Below are 20,379 nucleotides of genomic sequence, written 5' to 3'. Positions count from 1 at the left end.
TCTGACATTAGACTTTAAGATTGAGACAAGTGTGTGTCTCAGCTGTGGGTTAGTTCACTGCTGTATCTTGTAATAATGACTTCACTTTCACCAGAGGCCACTTATCTGAGATTCAACATAAATTGGAGTAAAGAATACGTTTATTAGGGGAGAGTTTACTGTTCAACCTGTATATGCCAATACACCACATATTACATCCATGCAATATATACATAGAATGCATATGTTTGTGTATATACTGTATGAATCGCTATTTCACTCATTTTTGTATTCAATATTTTCTGCAGTACAGACTGTTGTTCACAAGCCAAATTAAAGCTTTAGTCTCTCGACTCCACCAACATCAGCAACCTTCTCACATCACATTCAGTGTTTATATCAAATCTTCTTTATAGAGATTAAATCTGACAGTGACAACAGGGATAAATAAGACATGTGCTCAGGATCAGTAGACCTAGTTAGGTATTTATCACTTCTAGGTAACTCATGATCTGTTTACCATTTGTGGCATAAAACTGTGTACTGGTGAGGTATTCAGGTTATTTGTAACACACAGAGGCCCCACAAGGTCTTAAAAATGAAAAAAAAAGACTTCCAAACAGAAGAAAATTAAAAAATTAAATATTGGAAATATGTGAAATTTTAAATCCTGTTAATTTGAAATATTTATGTACTTGCAGTTTTACTTTTTGATACCGTTAGACCTTATTTATTGTATTTTTTTTTTTACATTTAAAAAAAAAAAAGTCGGAGTGACGTCATTACTGTGCGCCCACTTGTGCGCAGGTCAGAGCTAGCTAACGGGGCTGTGGGACGCCGGCTAGCTAGCTAACTAGCTAACTTGTCAGATGAAACCCTCGCAGTTGTTGGGTAATTTCCCTCATAGTTGGTCATCTCTCACCGCAGGACGAGGCTCGACGGACAGAAGCAGCGGCAGACATGTCGTACTGCAGGCAGGAAGGTACTTTTGATTCTCTTTCATTCATTTTTTACTTCGTGGCTGCGCAATGTCACCGAGCGAGCCACCATGCTAGCAGGCTAACTCAAAGTAGATGAACACGGGAGGGGGTGTTAGCTTCCTGGCTAGCTGCGAGGAAAGACTCCAGAGATGGGAAAGAGGGGCTCATAACAGGGTCAGGCGTCATAGGGACTTAATACAGTTGTTTACAGCTGTAGTTTGACATGAGAGTCACAAACTGGGAGAGATGTCAGTGGACTCTGATGGCAAATTAACTGTGAAACAGCAGATGAAGTCAAGTCAAAGCCTCTGTGTTAGTGCGCCTCCAGAGGTCACTTCAGCCAGATCCTGCAGTGTCTGGTGAGTGAGTGAGTTTACTGTGTTTGGAAAAAAGAAAAGAAACTGTATTAAAAATCAGGAAATATAAAGAAGCTGGGTGACAGTATAAAGGTCTTTGCTTCCTGTTTGACCAGAATTGTCCTCTGAAATCATGGATGTATTCATTGTTCATGACTGATTCATTCAGTGTTCTTCGCTCATTCATAACCTAAAGTCTGTTCTGTTGTCCTTCAATAAGAAATTAAACAATGTTCTCAAAGCAAAATAGAAATATACAAAGGAAATCTCCTCAGATTCAAATAAGATTTCCAGTATATAACTCACTTGGGTACTAATTTGAAGTACTTGCACTTTTCTTGAGTCTTTTCTTTTTAAGCCACTTGCTTTTTCTACTCTACATTTCGCTTTAGTTATTTTACAAATTAGATTTTTACACACAAAACATATAAAAAGCTCATAAACTATCATGTTTACTTATTTTTTATAGTGAAAACATTTCATGGTTTGAGCTTCTTATATGTGAAGATTTTTTGTTTTTCCTTTCAATTATTTTATTGTTAACATTGTTGACGTTCGGACCATGAAGGAGTCACTTTGGGCTCCGGGTCACTGTGACGGCTTTTCTCTCTATTTTCAGACTTTTTACAAACCAAACCATCGATTTTTATGGAGAAAATAATCAGCAGATTAATCCAAAGTGAAAATAATCATTAGCTGAAGGCAGATGCAAACAGTTTTGAAATGAGCTCCACCTCAACTAATAATGTAATCATATAATATATAAGTACAACGGACATATTTCTGCATTGAGCACATTTTCCTGATTATACCTACATACTTTTACTTGTAACATTTTTACTGTGTTAATTAGTGTGTTTACTTGAATAAATCATCTGAGTACTTCTTCCACCACTAGTTGGAAGAAAAGAGGTACATCTGCACCATATGAATTATCTATCTATTATGTTTTCTGTTTTAAGAATTTATCGTAATCCATGTTTTGTTTTTTGGTCATTTTAAGGTAAAGATCGCATCATCTTTGTGACCAAAGAAGACCACGAGGCTCCCAGCAACGCTGAGCTCATCGCAGAGGACCCCAATGATCCCTATGAGGAGCAGGGTTCGTCTTCTGGTCATCCTTCACTTCAGATATTCCTCACTCCCCTAAAGGCACTCTGTTAACTTGCTTCTTTCTGGTTTCCTGTTCCTTCAGGCCTGATTCTGCCAAATGGAGACATCAACTGGAACTGCCCGTGCCTGGGCGGCATGGCCAGCGGACCGTGCGGCTCTCAGTTCAAGGACGCCTTTTCCTGCTTCCACTACAGTAAGGAGGAGGTGAAGGGCTCCGAGTGCATCGACCACTTCCGTAACATGCAAGAGTGCATGCAGAGGTTCCCTGAGCTCTATCCTCAGGAGGAAGATCAAGAAAGCTCCTCCCAGGCAGAGTCCAGCTCTGGATCTGTGTCCGCCGCCCCGACCGAGGGCTCTGCCTTACCCCCTGAAACTGACTCTGCCCCAGCCACCGCAACATCTGGATCACCTACAGACAGCCAGATCGCCAGCTAAGGTCAACCAGTTGTCCTCCAGGCTGTTGCTCTCTGTATGAGAGCCCTGCCCAGCGTAAAGGACCCTCCATGAGAGCTCTGATCGGTCTCTTCTCCCGTTGAAAGAGGGCTTTCTGACGGAGCTCTGACACCAATGGGCCGTCATAGAAGGACTTTGTGGATGCAGAGAAACGTAATACAAAAATAGTAGGCTGCTTTGTTTGCTGAGCGCACAGAAATCATTGAATAATATGATTTAATGACAACGGGACAAGCTGTCTGCTGCAGGGGCATTAGCGGAGAGACTCACCTCATATGCAATAGAAATTTGATTTTCTGTGTCTTCACACATCAATCAGAGAAGCTGTTTGTTAGCAATCATTACTTTTTACTGTCCCGTTAATGTCGACTGGTCAGGAGCATCACCTAGCAACAGTTATTCAATTTGTAGCTTCATTTTTTATTATTCTTTGGGCAAAGTTCAGCTTTTCTTAGGAAGTTCCCTCAGCTCAAGACAGTTTCTCTCAAATTCAACTTACCATCACTTGAAACACCAAAACACAACTGATGGGAAAACAAGGCTCCTGTTAAGCTTCTGCTCAGTGGACATTACATTGATATTAACTCGGATGTTTTTAAATGTGTGTGTTGACATCTCGTAGAAACTTCAGAGTCCTCGTCTACATCTGTAGCTCTATGAACACCAGTCGTCACTTTTTGTGAATTGACACTGTGTGTTGCCTCGACCAAAGTGGTTTGTCACATTCAACTGTCACTGCATAAATGTTTCCGTCGTCTCAACACTGTCTCGTATCCAGTTGGACACTGTGGTCAACATCCAATGTCATTCAGGCCTTAAAAGACTTGATGGGTGTAGATTAAAATGATCGTTGAACAATTTCACCTTCAATTTTCCTTTTTGTCCTCCTGAAGTCAAAGCACAGCACCTTCATATGTCCGTGATTTTTCTTCTCACGCGTTTTAAGTCAACTTTACTCACTAAAATTGCCTGTGATTTGCTGGAGGTCAAACAAACCAAGCAGACCAACCAGAGTGGGGAAGAAAGGTAGGTGGATTTTAGTGACTCTGAGCATGGCGTGGTTAGAGTTGGACTGTAATAAGACCAGCCTGCACTCCATGTTGTTATATTGATGTGTATTACTGATGTCATAGTTTCAGAGCATTTTACAGAATCCAGATTATGTAGGTTTAGATTTCAAAATGTATTATTATACTGTGTATATAACAAGTTATATATTTTACATTCAAAAGAACTAAAACTAAAAGTTTTGCTGTATTTTCTCAGTGGCTAAATGACTACCGTTAGCGTTTTTTTAAAATAAAAAAAAAAAAGATGAAATACTGAATAAGAGATTTATTGGACAGATATTCAACAAATCCAGATATTTTACCAATATCAGCTTTAAGCGTGTTGAAAATATGCAAATAAAGCCTTTAATGAGAGGAGCGGCACACTTGCAGACAGTCTATTAAATGCAATCACCCAATCTGTCCTTTCAGTCTTTTTTTGTGTGGAACAGCCACACGTCATGAGTGCCTTTCTGCAGTTTTGTGACCTGGAATGATCAGGAGTGATGAGACAGCATGTCCAGTGATTTTCAGTCCCTTTTCTGAATTGTTCACTGATTCTTTGTGAAATCGTCTGAAATGCGTCTCTCGTCTTTATGGATCGTGTGGTTCATGGACATCCGTTCCTCAGGCCCTCCGAGATGAGCAGACCCAGTCGGGGTGTCCACGGGACCACCACACTCTGCATGGTGACCAGCAGACGGCCCGTCCCGGCCTCCTCCGGGCCCGCCAGCAGGTACTCCATACCTGGTGAAGAAGGTGAGATTTAACAAAGTGATTAAACCTAATAAGGAATCTGTGCTTCCTAACATTTGTGTCACTGTTTGGTCACCTGAAATAATCATCTTTTAATGCTAAAAGTCATTCTTGAAAACAGAAATCTTGAAACAAATATTTAGGGTAAAAATGCTTGAATTTTAATGTGGTGACTTAAAGGTTTGAAAAAAGTTTGAACATTGAATAGCGCGCTTGAAATAATAAATCGCTATCTAACTGAATAGTTAACTTTTAAGACATAGAAATAAAAAAGGTTGGAGTGAACATAATTGATTTGAGTATATTTGATTTACCACAGCTGTAAGGTGCCGAAAACCGTAAAAATGCACCATGAAAACACTTGAAACACCTTGAAAGTGCTTTAAAAGTGCTTGAATTTAACTTCAGAAAATGATAGGAAACCTGCATATGATACTGAGCAGTACTGTGCTCGTCTTACCAGGGTTTAGAACAGGACAGGTGCAGCCCCGGCTGGTCCAGGACAGGGGATAGATGCTGATGGTCCCCAGGTAGAGCGCCACTTGTCCTGATCGAAGGACCTTACGAACTTTGACCTGCACCTCTGCGTGGCTCCCCTTGTCATGAGCAGACAGCACACTGGCCTTGATCACTGCCACAGACCACACAGAGAGACAGAAGACTGAGAAGCTTCCTGAAGCACCAACAGAAGTACAGATCAGTTTGTTAAAGAGATTTTAGATAAGCTAAAATTATTATCATCATTATTATTACCATAATCGTGTTTGGTCTTACAGAGGTCGGACACACTTCTCAGCTTTTTCTCCTTGCAGCTACACTTCCCTGCACACAGACACCGAGTTATGCTCCATTAATCCGTTAATCAGCAACACAGCAGAGCTTCAAACTAACTTGTGATAACGCTCACCTGTGTAATGCAAAGCAGAGACTGCGAGCTCCTTCGACCACTGCACCTCCTCCTCTACTGTGAACATGTGGTCCAGATCAGGGATTTTTCCACCAATGGGCACGTTGAACACCTGGTTCTTTGAGATGCTGCAAAAGTGGATTTGTTGTTTGAAATTAACTGCACTGAGTCCAAGTTACAAGTGTTGACGTGTGGAGAATTTGGATTAAGCACACGGCTCACCTGTCCAGACACTGCCCAGTGGCTGGATCACAGCTGTGAGGGCAGGCGCAGGGTTTGCAGCCCTCCTCTCCTAAACCCCAAAAGCCAGGCAGGCAGTGGCCACAGCTCGTGCCCCCAACACCAGATTTGCAGTGGCACTGACCGCTTCTAGGGTGGCACCAGGGTCCCTCCTCTCCAGGGCGAGGGAGCAAAGAGCCCCGAGGGTCACACCGGCAGCCTGGGAAACAGGGACACACAGAGTAGATAGAGTACTGTATGCTGCTGAAACATTTTAGTTTTTCTTTTGTTGAATTTACAGTCATGTGCCAGCAGATGGAGCTATGACACATTATGGTTCTGTTTCATTTCATCCACAAACCTCCCTAACTTTGAATCAATGGCACCAGGATGAAATCAATCATGAAACCACCTTTATTTCACTTTTCAGGCTTATCAAAATATAATAATATATATATCATATAGTATAATAATAATGGTGTCTCACAGCAGAACAATAATGTTTTGTGTCTCTTACGTGTGCAGGCATGAGGGGAGTTGAGGGGCACGGATGGGTGGCGATGGTAGCCATGACGACAGCGCTGACACCTGCGCCCGACAGTGTTGTGTCTGCAGTGGTCACAAACGCCCCCGCTGGTGCCGCCGGAGGAAAGCCATGCCCGCTGAGAGAAGTGACAGCTGTCTGCGTGGCCGTGGCACTGGCACTCTGAAGCCAGACAAAGCGGGGGAAGGACGTCAGGATGGGGAGGAAGAGAGAGGAAGAGAGGAGGGGAATCTAACAGTGGTGCAGTGCTGTTGGTGGTCACTTACTCTGGCACGGGTTGGACTCCCCGCTGCTGCTGCTGTTGGCAGGCCTCCAGGGACGGTCATTATAGAGCGGAGCGCACTTCTCACAGTGGTCCCCTGCTGTGTGGTGAGTACACAGACACCTACCAGACACCTGGAAGACACATCTGGGGCTGCTCAGATATTTCACCTACATCAGCAGACGCTACAGATGCCTGTAGCTATAAAACAGATCCAGGCAGGTGGCGTGAAGAGTAAATCAAACTTTTTAAAGCCCCTTTAACTGGTGATTTTTCCATCAGTAGGTAGATTTTACATCTGGACCCAACATCCTGACACCTGTGTTATACAAGACTAATGGAAACTGACAGGCATGCTTTCTCTTATAGTTTCTTTATCACTGTCTGTTGCTCTTTTACTTGAACACACACACAGGAAAAAGCCACTCACCATGTTACTGTCCTGGCTTGTGTCCTGGCTGCTGTTGTGTGGTACACAGTGCTCAGCATGTCCATGGCACAGGCAGGTCCCTCTGGCCAGTAAAGTATAAATAGCATAAGGTGCTGAGGCTGGGCTCTCTGCGGTGGATTTAGAGGTCAGAGCTGAGGCTGCAGGGGGATTTAGATGTGCCGGACAGGTCTGAGCTTTCAGGAGTCTGATGCGGAGGTTAGTGAGAGTGAGGCGAGCGAGGACTTCTGGACTGTAAGGGTCCACTGTTTTAGCACTGCTGGGGTCTAGAGTCCGTAATATTACCTGGGAGGAGAAGCAGAGCACTAATCAGCACCGAGTCACACATTGCAGATCTGCTAAAAGATATTGTGTCACATCTCTGTGCATATTCTCTCACCTCCCCCCCACTGCAGGGGGTAGCACTGGTATAACGGGACGTGCACAGAGAGCCTGGCTGAGTGAAATCATCGGGCAAACCAAACTCCATGCTGCAATTGTGTGCAAAGAGCTTCAGAGCTTCCCAGGTCGTCCCAAAGTCAGCTGAACGTTCGATGGCCATGGCGGCAGGCCGGGGTGACCTGAACACCAAAACCACATGGGACAGACAGAACTGCGTTTCCAGGTCCAACCTGATCTCATCCTGCACGCCGCCACCTGCGCCTGATGCCCACCAGGTATCCGGATGCAAGAAAGGGTCGTCAGTCATGTGAGCGGAGGGGTGGGCGTCCTCAGGGCAGAGGTGCGAGGTACCGGGGGGAGGGGGGCAAGGGCTGTGGTGGAAGGAGCTGTTCCCACAGCAGCTTGAGAGGGTGAGGAGGGTCCTGCCGCTGGCCAGGTTCCCAATGGGTGGGCTACATGCACGGTCCACACATCTGGAGACTGGCACAGAGGGTGATGCAGAGTCAGGTTCAGTCTCATGACATAACAGAGTACAATCAGAAGTGTTGAGATAACAGGGGCACTCAGATCAGTGCTTTTGCAGTCTAGAGCCTCCAAAAAGACATCAAGCACCTTCCAGCACTGACGTCGAGGACAAAACCGAGGTCCTCTTCATTGTGTTGGCCATGAATATTTAATTTGCCCGAGCATTGTGCCGCTGCTGCTTGCTCTGATGTGACACTGATCTCTGCACTTTCCCCATTGGGAAGCATTAATGCTCTCAGGTTACATGTAATGGCAAGACACAAGGCAGGCCTGCTATCAAATTTATCAGCAACAGGTATGGCCTTTGCTCTACTTTTAGGAGCTTAGCAGATAAAATATCACCTGCAAATGAAGAACGTCATTAGGTCATCAATTTCGTGCACCTTTAACGCAGCTGAGTCACCAAAACTGTCCAATCAATAGCGCAGTCTAACCACCAAGGGGAAAACGAGAAGGTAAGTTCAGCCACAGTGACGCAGGTGACTCAGAGAAACAGCATCAACAGCAACAGAGATGATGAGGATGAGGATGAGGAGGAGGAGGAGGATAATGATGATGCACCTCACCTGCTCCGCTCCTCGTCAGAACCGAAAACAGCCAACAGAGCGCCACCAGCATCTGATGTCGACCTTTCCCAAGCGCACTAATCACTCCCATCCTCGTTTCTGCTGTGTTTACAACGTACACGGTGCGATACACGCCTTCCAGCAGAGATTAGTCCCAACATTATGTGGCGCCTACCTCGCGGACAAGCGCATTTCCCTGCCAAGTACGCAATGCGCAAAGCGTCCAGAGGAATCCAGGAGTATTTTCTTTCTTTTTTTTTTCTTTTTTTTCAGATGTCCTCCCAGGAACAATGTTTAAAACAAAATCATTGATAAAAGTTCAAAGCGTCCTCAGGAGGAGCCAGAGCATCTCTCTGACACAAGACTGCGCGCCCTCGTTACTGGTTAGTCCAAGTCCATATTTGACGGAATGTTACTAATTTCCATTTGATAGATGTTTGTCTTCATCCATTTTGCGCAAAGTGTCTACGACTGTTGGCCTAAACACTGAAGCTGAGAGGTCCCCTTCTATGCTAATTAATCCATGCAAATGTTACCATTAATTCAAAAAACACCTCCAGCTCCCAGCCGGCTCCTGCACTCTACGCGTTTACGCACAGGAGAGGAGTGTGTGCTCTATTTATCCACGGTCCTCCCCGCCCACACACACACACACACACACACACACACACACACACACACACACACTGTGAGGACGTTGCACTGCACCAACAGCACTAAACCCAAACTACCCTGGATTGCGAAGGTGTATTTTTCCTCCGACTCCCATCCACTGGGATTCTGCAAAAGACCTGCGACTTGCACGGGCCCGTTTAATTTGAACCAGCCGCCACAGCGCATACCAGCTAAACCAGGTCCCTCCACTAACCAGGGCCTCGTAATAAGCCGAGGAAATTAGTTTATCTGCTTCTGCCCTCCTGTTTTTCAGCTGCAGTAATTCCGAGTTACAGGTCTCTTTGAAGTCCAGCAGGAGGAAACCTGAGAGGGGGGACAAAAATAGTCCTCAGTGCAGTTATTTGCAGCTTGATGGCGCATTGTGGCACCAAAAGAATCTGACAGCTTGGAGTTTCATGCAAATGACTTGGATAAGAAAGGAGCCTTTCTCCCATCTGTCTGCCTGACTGGATAGATTACTCATTCTTCGTTTTAGCACTGGATAATAAACACATGGTCCGATACATGACAGTCCCTCTTTTTAAAATCTTTTCAACCGCACATGTCAGGAAGTCCCTTGCTGAGCCTGATGTATTTTCCCTCCCTGGCACACACACAGACACACACACACACACACTGTGAGTTTGAAGAATAAACACCATGTCTCTCCAGTTTTATGGCTCAACTTCAAATACAGGGGGCTCAGAAAATTGGAATAGACGCACAGAATTGGATTGGTTTCCATAAATGTCTTTAACGCCACACAAAGGGTTTACAGACCTGCCTGCTTGCTTTTCCCCAGAGTGGAGAGCAGAAACAGAACCACCAAAGAATGACATATGGGCCACTGCTAGTAATGATATTTTCTGTGTTTGCACTGAGAGAAGGTACAATATGATGTTTTTAGGAGCAGCCAGCTGTGGATTACTCACATCATTTTGTCCCAGCCATCAATCCTCATTACCCTGACATCTCTCCATCTGTTTTGATTTTAAATATATCTCACTGTTAACTGTTTTATCCTCTTTTCCTCAATGTCTCAACTCGTATATCACTCCATCTCTATCCGTTGTACGTTTGTCTTCGCTCACCCCTCGCTGCTCTTTTCCTTTCATGTCTCTGTCCTCCTGTTCTCCATTCTTAACATCAGCTATAGTGTCTGGCAGGCGCGCTATGAAAACCCCGGAGGCTCTCCATCTTCTCACATCTCACAGTTTTCTCCCTTCGTCACACTCCAGTGGTGCAGCATACGCTAAGAATAGCCTTATAGGAGATTAGGGTAATGCCGTTTATGAGGGATTAGCTGTTATCTGGTAACATTAGTGGCATACGGAGATAGTTTCTGGCTGCTTTGGGCCGATTCAGAGTCAGGCCTGGCTCAGTGGGACGCACGGAAATGAGATTCACATCTTTTCACAGGTTGCAGGATGGGAGGAAGTGTGTTTAGGGAGGAGGGATAATGGATAAAACATAGTCAAATCATCAGTGTGGTCCAGCTGTGGTTTTGCTGACACTGACAGAATCAGGAAGAAGTTTGATTATCTGCTCTCTGCAAAGGTACCATATCTGTGTAGGTTTCAGTAAATGTAAGCCACTGCGGTCTGAGGTCAAGGTTTGCAGCAGAGCCGTAAAACATTTTAAGAGCAGCCGGTTCAAGTGCAAGTTAACTACGTTTCTCATTTTAGCTTCAAAATTCAAAACACATTGAATTCTTAATTGACTGAATTGTAATTAAGGGTGCTTTTCTGTTATACAGGAATGCAGAGACGCCCACATGCAATAATGTGGTTGTGTAAAGCGTGAGCATATAAAAGAGGATAAACAACTGGATCCAAAACCGCACTTCCCAACACGTGTTACGTTCCCAGCGCAGAGAGAAAAATACTTTCTTCTTTTTCTTTTTTTTTTTTTTTTCTTCCAGTGCCTTTCAGTGAATACATTCTCTAAATGTTCAGGATGTGTCTTCATCGTGGCCCCCAGCTGTGAGAGGTCAGATACCAGCCAGGAGAGGTCACGGGGATCTCCTACCTGCCCCATGACTGCCTCCCTAATTGCTGCTCTTTCTCTCATTTACAGGGCTTAACGTGGGGCCGGGGGTTACAGAGCTGGGGTCAGACGAGCAGGTACTCCCCCCTCCCGCCCCTATAATCCTCCGTGTTTGTCCAGGCTGCTCATACATGTGTGTTGAGCTGCACACGGTGTCACTCCACACTTCTCCATCTCCACGTCTACTCTCGGCCTTTGTGTTCTACATGTCAGCTCACATGTTCCTCCGGGGATGAAGAGGATTAAGCTGCTTCCTTACATGACTCCCCTGCATTAAGCCAACGGGCCTCGATTCCTTTCCCAAATAATACATCTGTTCAGTTTGCATATGTGGATTTGGGAGCATCAAGTTCTGGTTTGTTATGGCTTTTTTGTTATGGAGACACTAGCGGCACTCTGCAGGATCTCATATGATCCACTGGCCACAAGAGCAACCAGTAAGCATCACACACAGTAGGGTGTGTTAGAGTTAATTATTGTTTTTAACTTTTGAATAAAGACTCGTAGCTTTTATATATAATTTACACAGCTTTGACAGTTTTACTCTTTAAAATCATACAAGAACTGATTCCTGAAGCCTGCCACTTGACATTGTTTGAAGTTAAAAGGTCAAGGTCTATAGTTCAAGCCCAGTAAAACCAAGGGGGCTGTATTTCTTTCAGATAATCTGAGTTGGTCTGTTGTTTGAATTTATTGTTGCTGTGAGCATGATAATCAGAGCGGACAGCTTACAAAGAAAGTCTCCTCACCGCCCGTGTTTGCAATGATCCTCATGTCATGGAGGAGCTTTAGAGACAGTTTAAAGTTACTCCGTTAACATTGAGTGCTGCCACGACACGGCTGCGTTGCATGTTGCCTCTTTGATGTGACGGGATGAATGACGCAGATTAAACTGTCAGACCTGAAACTGATAGAGGCCAGATGAGGCAGGATGACAAGTGAAGGCCTCTGTGAAGCCTGCCAGACCAATAATGTTTGCATCTGTGAGCTTGTTTGTGGATTTGTGGGTGTTTGCGCATGAAAGAGCTATTGGTCATAAACTCTCGCATACGCCTAAGTGACGGGGACACTGAAAGTGTTGCGGTTTATTCTTTATTCATCCTTAACTTAAAGGAGGAATGTCAGGAATGTTAAAGAGTGGCTCACTGGAGGAGGAACCGGTCCGGAGGTGATGATTTATTTATAGCTGAAACTCGGACAGCAAATCAACCTTCCCACCTACATGCACACTTGCAAACAAACACTCCCATCAGCAGGTACCCTCGTCCTCGTCCTCGTCCCCGGCTTCTCTATATCGGTTTATGTCATCAGCTAACAAGCTCAAGATTTACTTGTGCGTCGTCAACCCGCTCACATAAACACATTGTCGCTGTGACACATAAACATACACACACACACAAACGCAGGCACAGTTGCTTGATAACTCTGTCTTGGCCCACCCACATAAACAAACTGGGGTATGCAGCACACACGCTGGTCCTTTACCACAAAAACACACTCAGACATGTGTTACAGATTCAACTCACTGCTTTCTTATTCATCCAGCTCATATTCGCACACCCACTTAGATAAAGCATACCGGCTTGGCTTAGCATAGCAGTTTATTTTAACTGTGGATTTATTTTAAAAGTGACCTATAAAAAGGGTAAATTAGCTGAAAGAAGCTAACTACCATCAAGTGAGCTGGGGGTCAGAGGTCAGCACAATCAGCCTTGGGATGAATATCGGAGTTCATGGAAAAAGAGGTAATGTCTGCACACAAAAATGTTTTTTATTACTGACAATGTTTTGATCCTGCAACCAGGTGTGTTTAACCATCATAAATACACAGAATAACAATCTTCCAAATCACCATTAACAATTCAATAATTCATAAAATCAGGTACATGGAGAGAAACAACACTAGAACATAAAAACTACATCTTCAACATAACATGACATAATACCAGGTACATCTATCATCTCATAATAAAATACACAACCAAAGCAAAATTAGAAATAAAGAGGCAGACTCACAAAAAGTAGAACAAACTCAGCAAACATAAGGGATTGCATCTATACGTAGTACTATTAGAAGAGAGTTTTTTTTATCAAAAGAAAAGAAAAAAGGGGAACACCAGTGTTTGCAGAAGAAAAACACAACACTGATTATCCTCCTCAAAGCATCGAAGTTCAGAACAAATACACACACATATCTCTATTAACCATCATGTCACTGCCACCATTTTCTATTTTTAGAGCAAATGTTTGAGCTCATACTCCAGATTTAGACCTCGAGGTGAAAGAGTGAGGAGAGTGAAAACATAAAAACTCTCCCTTTGGAGCATCATTTAGATGCAGCGAGCCACAAACAGGAGACAGGTTATATTTGTTACTCGCCATTGTCACGTCATGTTTGCTCAGGATTCTTGAATCTTTAATTTTGAATTCTTGGATCATTTGGTCTCCCTTAAGCAAAGAGTTTGAGAGTTTGGTCTTGTGTGCAATGAACTGGCACCATATACATAAAGATTGATTGACCGATAATGTTTACGCCTACATAAAGACAGTTTTTGCTAGTTTCTCAGATTCTACCAATATTTTTACGGCCCACGGTTTCTGGCTTTGGTTCCCCTCCTAAAAGTCACACTGAGAAATGGAGCAAATATAAAGAAAAACCAGATCCAGCTGTTTGAGGTCCAGGGCTGCAGGTCGGGGGTTCCAGTCTGTCTCTTTGAGGCCCTTCTCAGCTCATTAAATGAGTCTTTACTGGCATGCCAGGAGTCCACCTGTGAGTCACCCAAGCCATGACGGCAACTTCAGTGTAAAGCCAAGCGCGGGGGTCACCGTTAAACAGCGGCGCCTCATACGACAGAGTCGAAGTCAAACACCGAATCTGCATGGAGGCGACCTTGTGCCTGTGTAATGATGCTGCTGACTGCTTTGCCCTGCTGCCATAAAACACTGTGATGTTGACATTTGCTGCCCTCACAGTGGTTCTGTTTCACCTGTGAACTGACACCAGCGGCATTCACTGACCACAGTGGTGTTGCCTCTCAGATCAGATGCCCTTTAAAAGGGAAAAGGTGCTTTGAAAATGGGGCATTAGGCTGTAAAGTGGTTGGTGGAAGTCATTCTTACAGCAGTTCTTTTTGCTGCTTGTTCCATAGTGTTGGCGTGTAAATCACGAGGGAGACTTTACGGCTCTGTGCGCTTGGTTTTTCACACTTTTTTTTTTGGTACAACTAGGCAACATTTCAGCCTACTCTCAAGCAAGCCTAATGAGACTTTACTGGAAACTACAGCATGCCTTTGCATGTTTCCACTGCTGTGTGCAAATGCAAAAATAAAATCACACTGCTGCTCAAGGGTGTGCCCACATTCGCGGTTGGATTGCGGGTTTCTGCAGGAGAAAAGAGGTATGTGGGGATACATGCGACCGCTAAGCCCCCCTGGCTTGCCCAACAATGTGACAGTTAGCGGGGGGATAGCCAGCGTTTGATCCCGTCAGCCAACATCTGGCCCTCAGGAGGAGCTAAAGTTAGCAGCACATGCTGATGTCATTAGCGTAAAATGAGAGTTGTATTCACAAAGACGTGACCCTCACGACATTTCAATGCTGTCAGAGTAGGGGAGAGAGAGGGGGATGAATAATATTTTCAGATGAAGATGGGACAGGATGGATTCAACATCTGGTGATCCTTCATGTCAGTATGTATCTGCTGTCTGAGCGAGGAGTGAGGAAAGGAGTAGAGCACAGGGTGGATCAAAGCTCGTTAGGGTTTAATCAGCTCTGCTCACCCAGAGCTTCTGGCCACATCTGTCCAATCAAATCCCATCAGCGTGGTGGTGGGCTCCTGGCTCCTGGCTCCTGGCTCCGGAGACTCCTACAGCACCGCCAACCAAGCATTGGTAGGCGACCACGCTCTCAGGACCCCCACCTCATCACAGACTTGTGGTTCTTGTGAGGGTTTTCTGTGGGACCTCTCTGGCCCGGATCTCCTGGCTCATTTTGATCAATACCATTAGTCATGTGCCAATGATTAATAGACTTCTGCGGTCGGGATTGTTTCAAGCGCTGGGGCCACTCTGATGTCATTATTAGATGTGGGTTATTTAGACCCGTGGGGAAGTCTTTCATTTGGTTGAGGCTTGCTTGATGGGTGAGGTAATTTCTTTCCAATGAGGCGAAAGGGTTCTTATTGATCATTTCAACAGGCTTATCTGGCCCGCTGTGAAGAACCTCAGCATCCAGAGTGTCCATACGAACCCTCTCTGTGACTTTGACCTCTCTTCTTTGTGTCACCTTTGGCCCCAACGTCCTTATGATCCCTCCTCGACCTTAATTGTCCCCTGCAGTTGACATGTGAGCGTTCAGACACACGAGACTCTTGGTTTGTGCTCAGCTACGCAAATCTCAGGCCGCTCCGAGGCCGGGTGCAGGAGCAGGGGCCGCAGTGCACGATGCATGTGATCTGCCATGGGAAACGGACGAGGTTGCGACGCCCTTGTGACCCAGGAGTGTGGGGGTCAGCGGGGCTTTCCCCCCTCGTGGACACATTCAAGCTGTGATGAGTGTGAAGGGAAAAGATGGGAAGTTTCTGCATTCCAATCAAATTCCATTAGCTTATCATTACTGCCATTAGCATCACTATCCTCAGCAGGAACAGCATCGGATGTGAGTGTTACACTGCTTACATGTGGAGAACGGTGTCATGTGAAATATCTTTGGTGGTTATGTAAACTTACTCACAGCTGTCTAAGAAATGGTCATATAGGCTATATTCAATTCTTTCAGCTATTATTTTGTCCCATAAATATTTTATTGCCAACCTGCTTTCTTCCACATCAAGTTACAAATTACATAACTGAGCTATGAATATTTTATATTATAACCTATGAACCTATTATTGATGACTACTTTTACATTGCTGGATAATTTCTATAACACTGCATCAAATCAAATCAAATCAAACTGACTTTATTTATGTAGCGCCTTAAAGATATTTGCAATACCATAAAAAGATACAACAATATAATGAGCAGATAGAGCACTACAATGGAAACAAATGGCAATATGAGTAAATGATAGTATAGGAATATAGGAAAATAAGAGACGTGGAAAAAAAAAAACATTTTGTAAAATTACATTAAAAAAATCTGAATTTGTGTGTAAAAAGAGTAAAAGTGGCATAAAATTGTAATAATAAAGTATCATTAATTAGCTAATTAATTAAGTTAATTAAGTACAGCTTTATTTGAGTAACTAACTAACCTATGGCCGTTGCTATGGCTGTTGCTATGGCCGTTGACGACCACACGAACGCACGCACGCACGCGCTCACCCTCATCTCCATGACAACCGCTGTTACCGTTGACAACGTTTACATACCGGTAGTTAACTTCCATTAGAAAACTGAGATTTCACAAGTTCAACTCGCCACTATTTTATCCGCGTAGGAGCTTAAAAGGAGCAGCAGGTTCATTTAAAATAAGGTATGTTGTCGAAATAATGTTGTTGTTGTTTAAACGTTACGCACCTGTTTCTTGACAAGGCAGCCGTTCATATACATACACATAACTTGACGCTGGTCAGTGCTAACAGCTAACGCTAGCTTCAACTCCTGGTTTTAAAGCCAGTAGTTTGAAAAAAACATGTTTTGTTGGATCAGTTGTTCTTATAAATGTGGAGGATAGTTGTACAAACTGAATATGAGCTGAATAAGGCTGATTATAGGTCCAGTAGGTCAGAAACAAACACTGGTGGAATGTAAATAAGTACATTTACTCCAGTAGTAGTCCTTAAATACCATTTAGACATACTTGTACTTTACTCGAGTATTTCCATTTTATGCAGATGGTAAATGTGGAGCTAATTTGAATCTATTTATGTTTACCTTATGTATATAACTTTACATACTGCTGGGTAGCTTGGGAGTTTCCCCATGAGGACTAATAAATACTTGATTGATTTAAAAAGAAATCATAATTTATGTATTTGAGTATATTTCGTGTTGTTAATCTGAATCTGAAAAGTAACTAAAGCTGTCAGATAAATGTAGTGGAGTAAACGTATAAAGGGATAGAAAATAGAAATACTCAAGTAAAGCAAAAGTACTTCAAATTTGTACTGAAGCACAGTACTTGAGTAAATGTAATCAGTAACTTTCCACCAGTGGGAGAACACAGAAAAATTAAATTCAGTATTTAAATATATTTATTCTATCAGAAGATGGAGGAGACGTTTTTGCCTGGTTTCGTCTTGATGCCTCACCCCCCCAGCAAACCTCCAGAGCCTCCAGCTCTGACACACAGCTGCAAACTCCCACCCATCAGAAAATGCTCAAATCAACAGAAGGGCATCTACTCAGACATCATCACTACATCGAAATTCCAGGTAAAATGCACATAACCTCATGCTGTTGACTCTTCAAATCCTGCCATTTTATTACGAAGCCCATTGCAAAGTACTGAGCTTATGTTATACTCTGAAAACCAGAGGTCACAGGGCCAGTCCGGCCAGCGCAAGCTTGTTGGACCAACTTCACAGCAATTACAGGCTTCTTATTTCTCCTGCGATGGAGAAAAACCCAAGCTCATGATACCCTACAAAACCCTCCGTGACCAGCCCCCCCGCAAGTTACAGATAGAGAGGTATGTACCGTTTGTGTGCACAACACCTAAACAGAAATTACACTACCTTTCATACAAACACACACACACACACACACATACACACACACACACACAAATGCTTTAATCTAATCTAATCCAATACAATACAAAACACAAACAAATAAAAAGAATTCAAAAGAGGAAACCTCATCTTTTGCTGTAGAACTTATTCCACATGCTGTAAGGCCAGATTCACTGGTCCCATGTAAGCGAGTGACACGCTGAGCTGTTATCATACAGTACATATTTAATGATTATCTCTTATTGCACATTAGCTGGTTCATTGGACTCCTTGAATTGGTTTATTTTAACGGCTTGTTGTTGCATTTATTTACTCAGTTGTGCTGTTTTTCTTCTAGATGTCGAAGGGAATACCTGAAGTTAGACATTGAGCAGCTCCTGGCAGAAAAAGGCATAATCTCTAATCTTCTAATGCCAATACGACATCCAACCAGTAGTGATGACCATGTGACCACACCAGACAGTCCTGTGTCGCCCTACCTCCCCCTGGAGGTGGGTCTGTTACTGTTACTCTTCTTTTCTGTGGTGTTTGGGTTCCCATTTACCATCACATACAACTTTTTTGGCACACAGCACCACACCACACTGCAGTCACCTTTCCTGTGTTTGTCTTGTAGATATTTGACAATGAGGATTATGACTGTCGGACCCCTGAAGACTGGCTTGCCCTGGGAGTTTCTGAAGGATCACCTGAACGTAAACCTATTCCTGGAAAAGCTCTGCTGCCCACAGATGACAAGATTGTTTCTGGTAAAATGTCCTCATAAGCATAATGTGTTAACAGAGATAGACGTTGTTGGGTGTTTACTCTCTTCTCTCTCTGTTGCAGATGAGCCAGAAAGCTCCTCCATGGAGTACAGCTGGCATTTAGTTGGGGTTCTTGACTACAGTAAGGAGAAAAACCAGTACCTGGTGCAGAAGGTTCACCAAAACTGCAAACTGACAGATGAAGAAGGAAACCCTCTTCTAAATAAGGAACGCAGAAAGTGCAAATCTCATGGTTGGTTTTTAAGTCTTTGCACTAAAATGACTCAGTATTGTCTCAATTTCTCGTGAGACTTGTCATTTCTTTTCTCTGTCTCTCTCTTTTCATTATGTTGACTAGTGGGACTCAAATGTTTGTGGCAATTTTATTCTGAAATGCAATATTTTCAGTGTCTGATTTTGAAGTAATTCAAGAGTATTCAGATTAGATGACACTTTTCTGTAATTCAGTGGATTATGTTGCCAAATGAAAAAAATCATGTATTCAGCCTACAGTTCAAATTAATCTGACCCCCCGACCCTCTGTTGAACAGGAGTGAACACAATGCGAGGAGGCACAAAGTACTGGATACCCAGGATTAGACTCTTATTCAACGCAGAGGACCCCCGAGTCTTTGTGGAGCGGATCCACTTTGCCCTGCGCTGCAGGGAGAACACAGAGGCTCTGCTTCTATACCATTTTTCTGTGGACTGCATGCCCACCTGGAGGGGAGCACCAGGTCTTGACACCCACAGTCTCCAGAGTATAAAAAGACGTGCACTTTCAACTCCAGGGCTCAAGCAGAAAATGTGAGTAGTGTCTGTGTCATATTACTGCTGACATGTTCTCCTTGTTCAGTATGTTTTATATTGATTAGTCTGAGGTGAAATATTAACTAAAGGATGAATAAAGGGAATGTTATGTGTGCAGTGTGGAGAAGTGTACCGGGGGCCTGGAGAAGGAGGTCAAACTGGAATACAACCGCACTATGAACTGCTTTCGTTTTGACAAAATAGTGATGAGCCAGCCTGAGGATTTTTCACACATCACCCTGCCACAGAAAGATCCTGAGTGTGTACCGCAAAAAGGTGAGACAGTAAGCCTCGTGTACATTTTATTTGAGTCGCTAGGGTCAAGATTAAAGACATGTATTCTAACACCTGAAATTCACCCCATAAATCTAATTACTGGTTTGTTTTATCTATGTACAGACTACGTTCCAGTTCATCAGTTTGCCTATAAGAAGGTCCGAGCTGATTTTATCTTACACTCCATCCTAACAAGGGCAGAGGTGGTCCATGCATTTTGTGATACATGGTCTGAGTGCAACAAGCTAATGGCCATGAGACTGTTCAATGTCACCTCAGTCAGACCACTGCAGCTGGACGAGTTTGAAGTCCTCCAGTCTCAAATGTACACTCAGGTACTGCGGCACTGGGGCAACTTTTCTTCTACCAATACTAGACTGTGACTTTAAAGTAGCTTTCATTTCTTTGAAACAAGAGTTTGAATGCATAGGTTGATTGTCTGGAAACCACTGCTTATGTAGCGCCCAAATTTAGCCACTACTGATGCTAAAAGAATTGGCCATCAGGGCAATAGGGTTAGCAACTCTTCCTTTACTCTTAATTACTATGGTACTGGTAAAAAAAAGACGTGTACAAATGCCAGTCATTTGAAGTTAACTGTGGATAGATTTTGTTGCTAATATTAACTGGTAA

The 20,379-nt window shown here is 43.7% G+C and overlaps 3 protein-coding genes across 3 annotated transcripts in view; 2 read left to right on the top strand and 1 right to left on the bottom strand.

Annotated features, from left to right (window-relative positions):
* The first annotated feature begins 821 nt into the window (after window positions 1-821).
* On the top strand, window positions 822-3,739 carry chchd4a (coiled-coil-helix-coiled-coil-helix domain containing 4a). Its single transcript, XM_070845860.1, has 3 exons — window positions 822-961; window positions 2,319-2,417; window positions 2,511-3,739. Exons 1-3 carry the CDS (start codon window positions 940-942, stop codon window positions 2,861-2,863), a joined length of 474 nt encoding a protein of 157 aa, XP_070701961.1. The 5' UTR covers window positions 822-939; the 3' UTR covers window positions 2,864-3,739.
* Window positions 3,740-4,540: 801 nt separating this feature from the next.
* On the bottom strand, window positions 4,541-9,378 carry LOC139220334 (netrin-4). Its single transcript, XM_070852418.1, has 11 exons — window positions 9,270-9,378; window positions 8,539-8,673; window positions 7,446-7,927; window positions 7,049-7,351; window positions 6,623-6,752; window positions 6,330-6,518; window positions 5,816-6,032; window positions 5,594-5,721; window positions 5,440-5,508; window positions 5,147-5,317; window positions 4,541-4,677 (listed from the first exon to the last, which is right to left on the bottom strand). Exons 1-11 carry the CDS (start codon window positions 9,376-9,378, stop codon window positions 4,541-4,543), a joined length of 2,070 nt encoding a protein of 689 aa, XP_070708519.1.
* An 8,071-nt stretch (window positions 9,379-17,449) lies between these two features.
* The window catches only part of dnah1 (dynein, axonemal, heavy chain 1), a 30,524-nt gene continuing 27,594 nt past the window's right edge, over window positions 17,450-20,379 (top strand). Inside the window, 7 exon segments of the mRNA XM_070838980.1 lie at window positions 17,450-17,871; window positions 18,252-18,405; window positions 18,531-18,663; window positions 18,743-18,913; window positions 19,212-19,467; window positions 19,589-19,746; window positions 19,870-20,081. Of these exon segments, the coding sequence (XP_070695081.1) occupies window positions 17,450-17,871; window positions 18,252-18,405; window positions 18,531-18,663; window positions 18,743-18,913; window positions 19,212-19,467; window positions 19,589-19,746; window positions 19,870-20,081 (1,506 nt within the window).

This window comes from Pempheris klunzingeri, chromosome 2 (genome assembly GCF_042242105.1).
Source record: "Pempheris klunzingeri isolate RE-2024b chromosome 2, fPemKlu1.hap1, whole genome shotgun sequence".
Classification (NCBI taxonomy): domain Eukaryota; kingdom Metazoa; phylum Chordata; class Actinopteri; order Acropomatiformes; family Pempheridae; genus Pempheris; species Pempheris klunzingeri.
This window is presented reverse-complemented; position numbering and strand designations above follow the sequence as displayed.

What these genes read in the sequence shown, in the direction of transcription:
- chchd4a (XM_070845860.1), top strand. Translation starts at nt 940, where the DNA reads ATGTCGTACTGCAGGCAGGAAG. An exon ending in GTCGTACTGCAGGCAGGAAG is followed by an intron (nt 962 to 2,318) that starts GTACTTTTGATT and finishes GGTCATTTTAAG; the next exon opens with GTAAAGATCGCATCATCTTT. An exon ending in TGATCCCTATGAGGAGCAGG is followed by an intron (nt 2,418 to 2,510) that starts GTTCGTCTTCTG and finishes CTGTTCCTTCAG; the next exon opens with GCCTGATTCTGCCAAATGGA.
- LOC139220334 (XM_070852418.1), bottom strand. Translation starts at nt 9,378, where the DNA reads ATGCGCTGTGGCGGCTGGTTCAAATTAAACGGGCCCGTGCAAGTCGCA. An exon ending in CCCCCTGCAGTGGGGGGGAG is followed by an intron (nt 7,352 to 7,445) that starts GTGAGAGAATAT and finishes TTCTCCTCCCAG; the next exon opens with GTAATATTACGGACTCTAGA. An exon ending in CTGTCCTGTTCTAAACCCTG is followed by an intron (nt 4,678 to 5,146) that starts GTAAGACGAGCA and finishes CTTCTTCACCAG; the next exon opens with GTATGGAGTACCTGCTGGCG.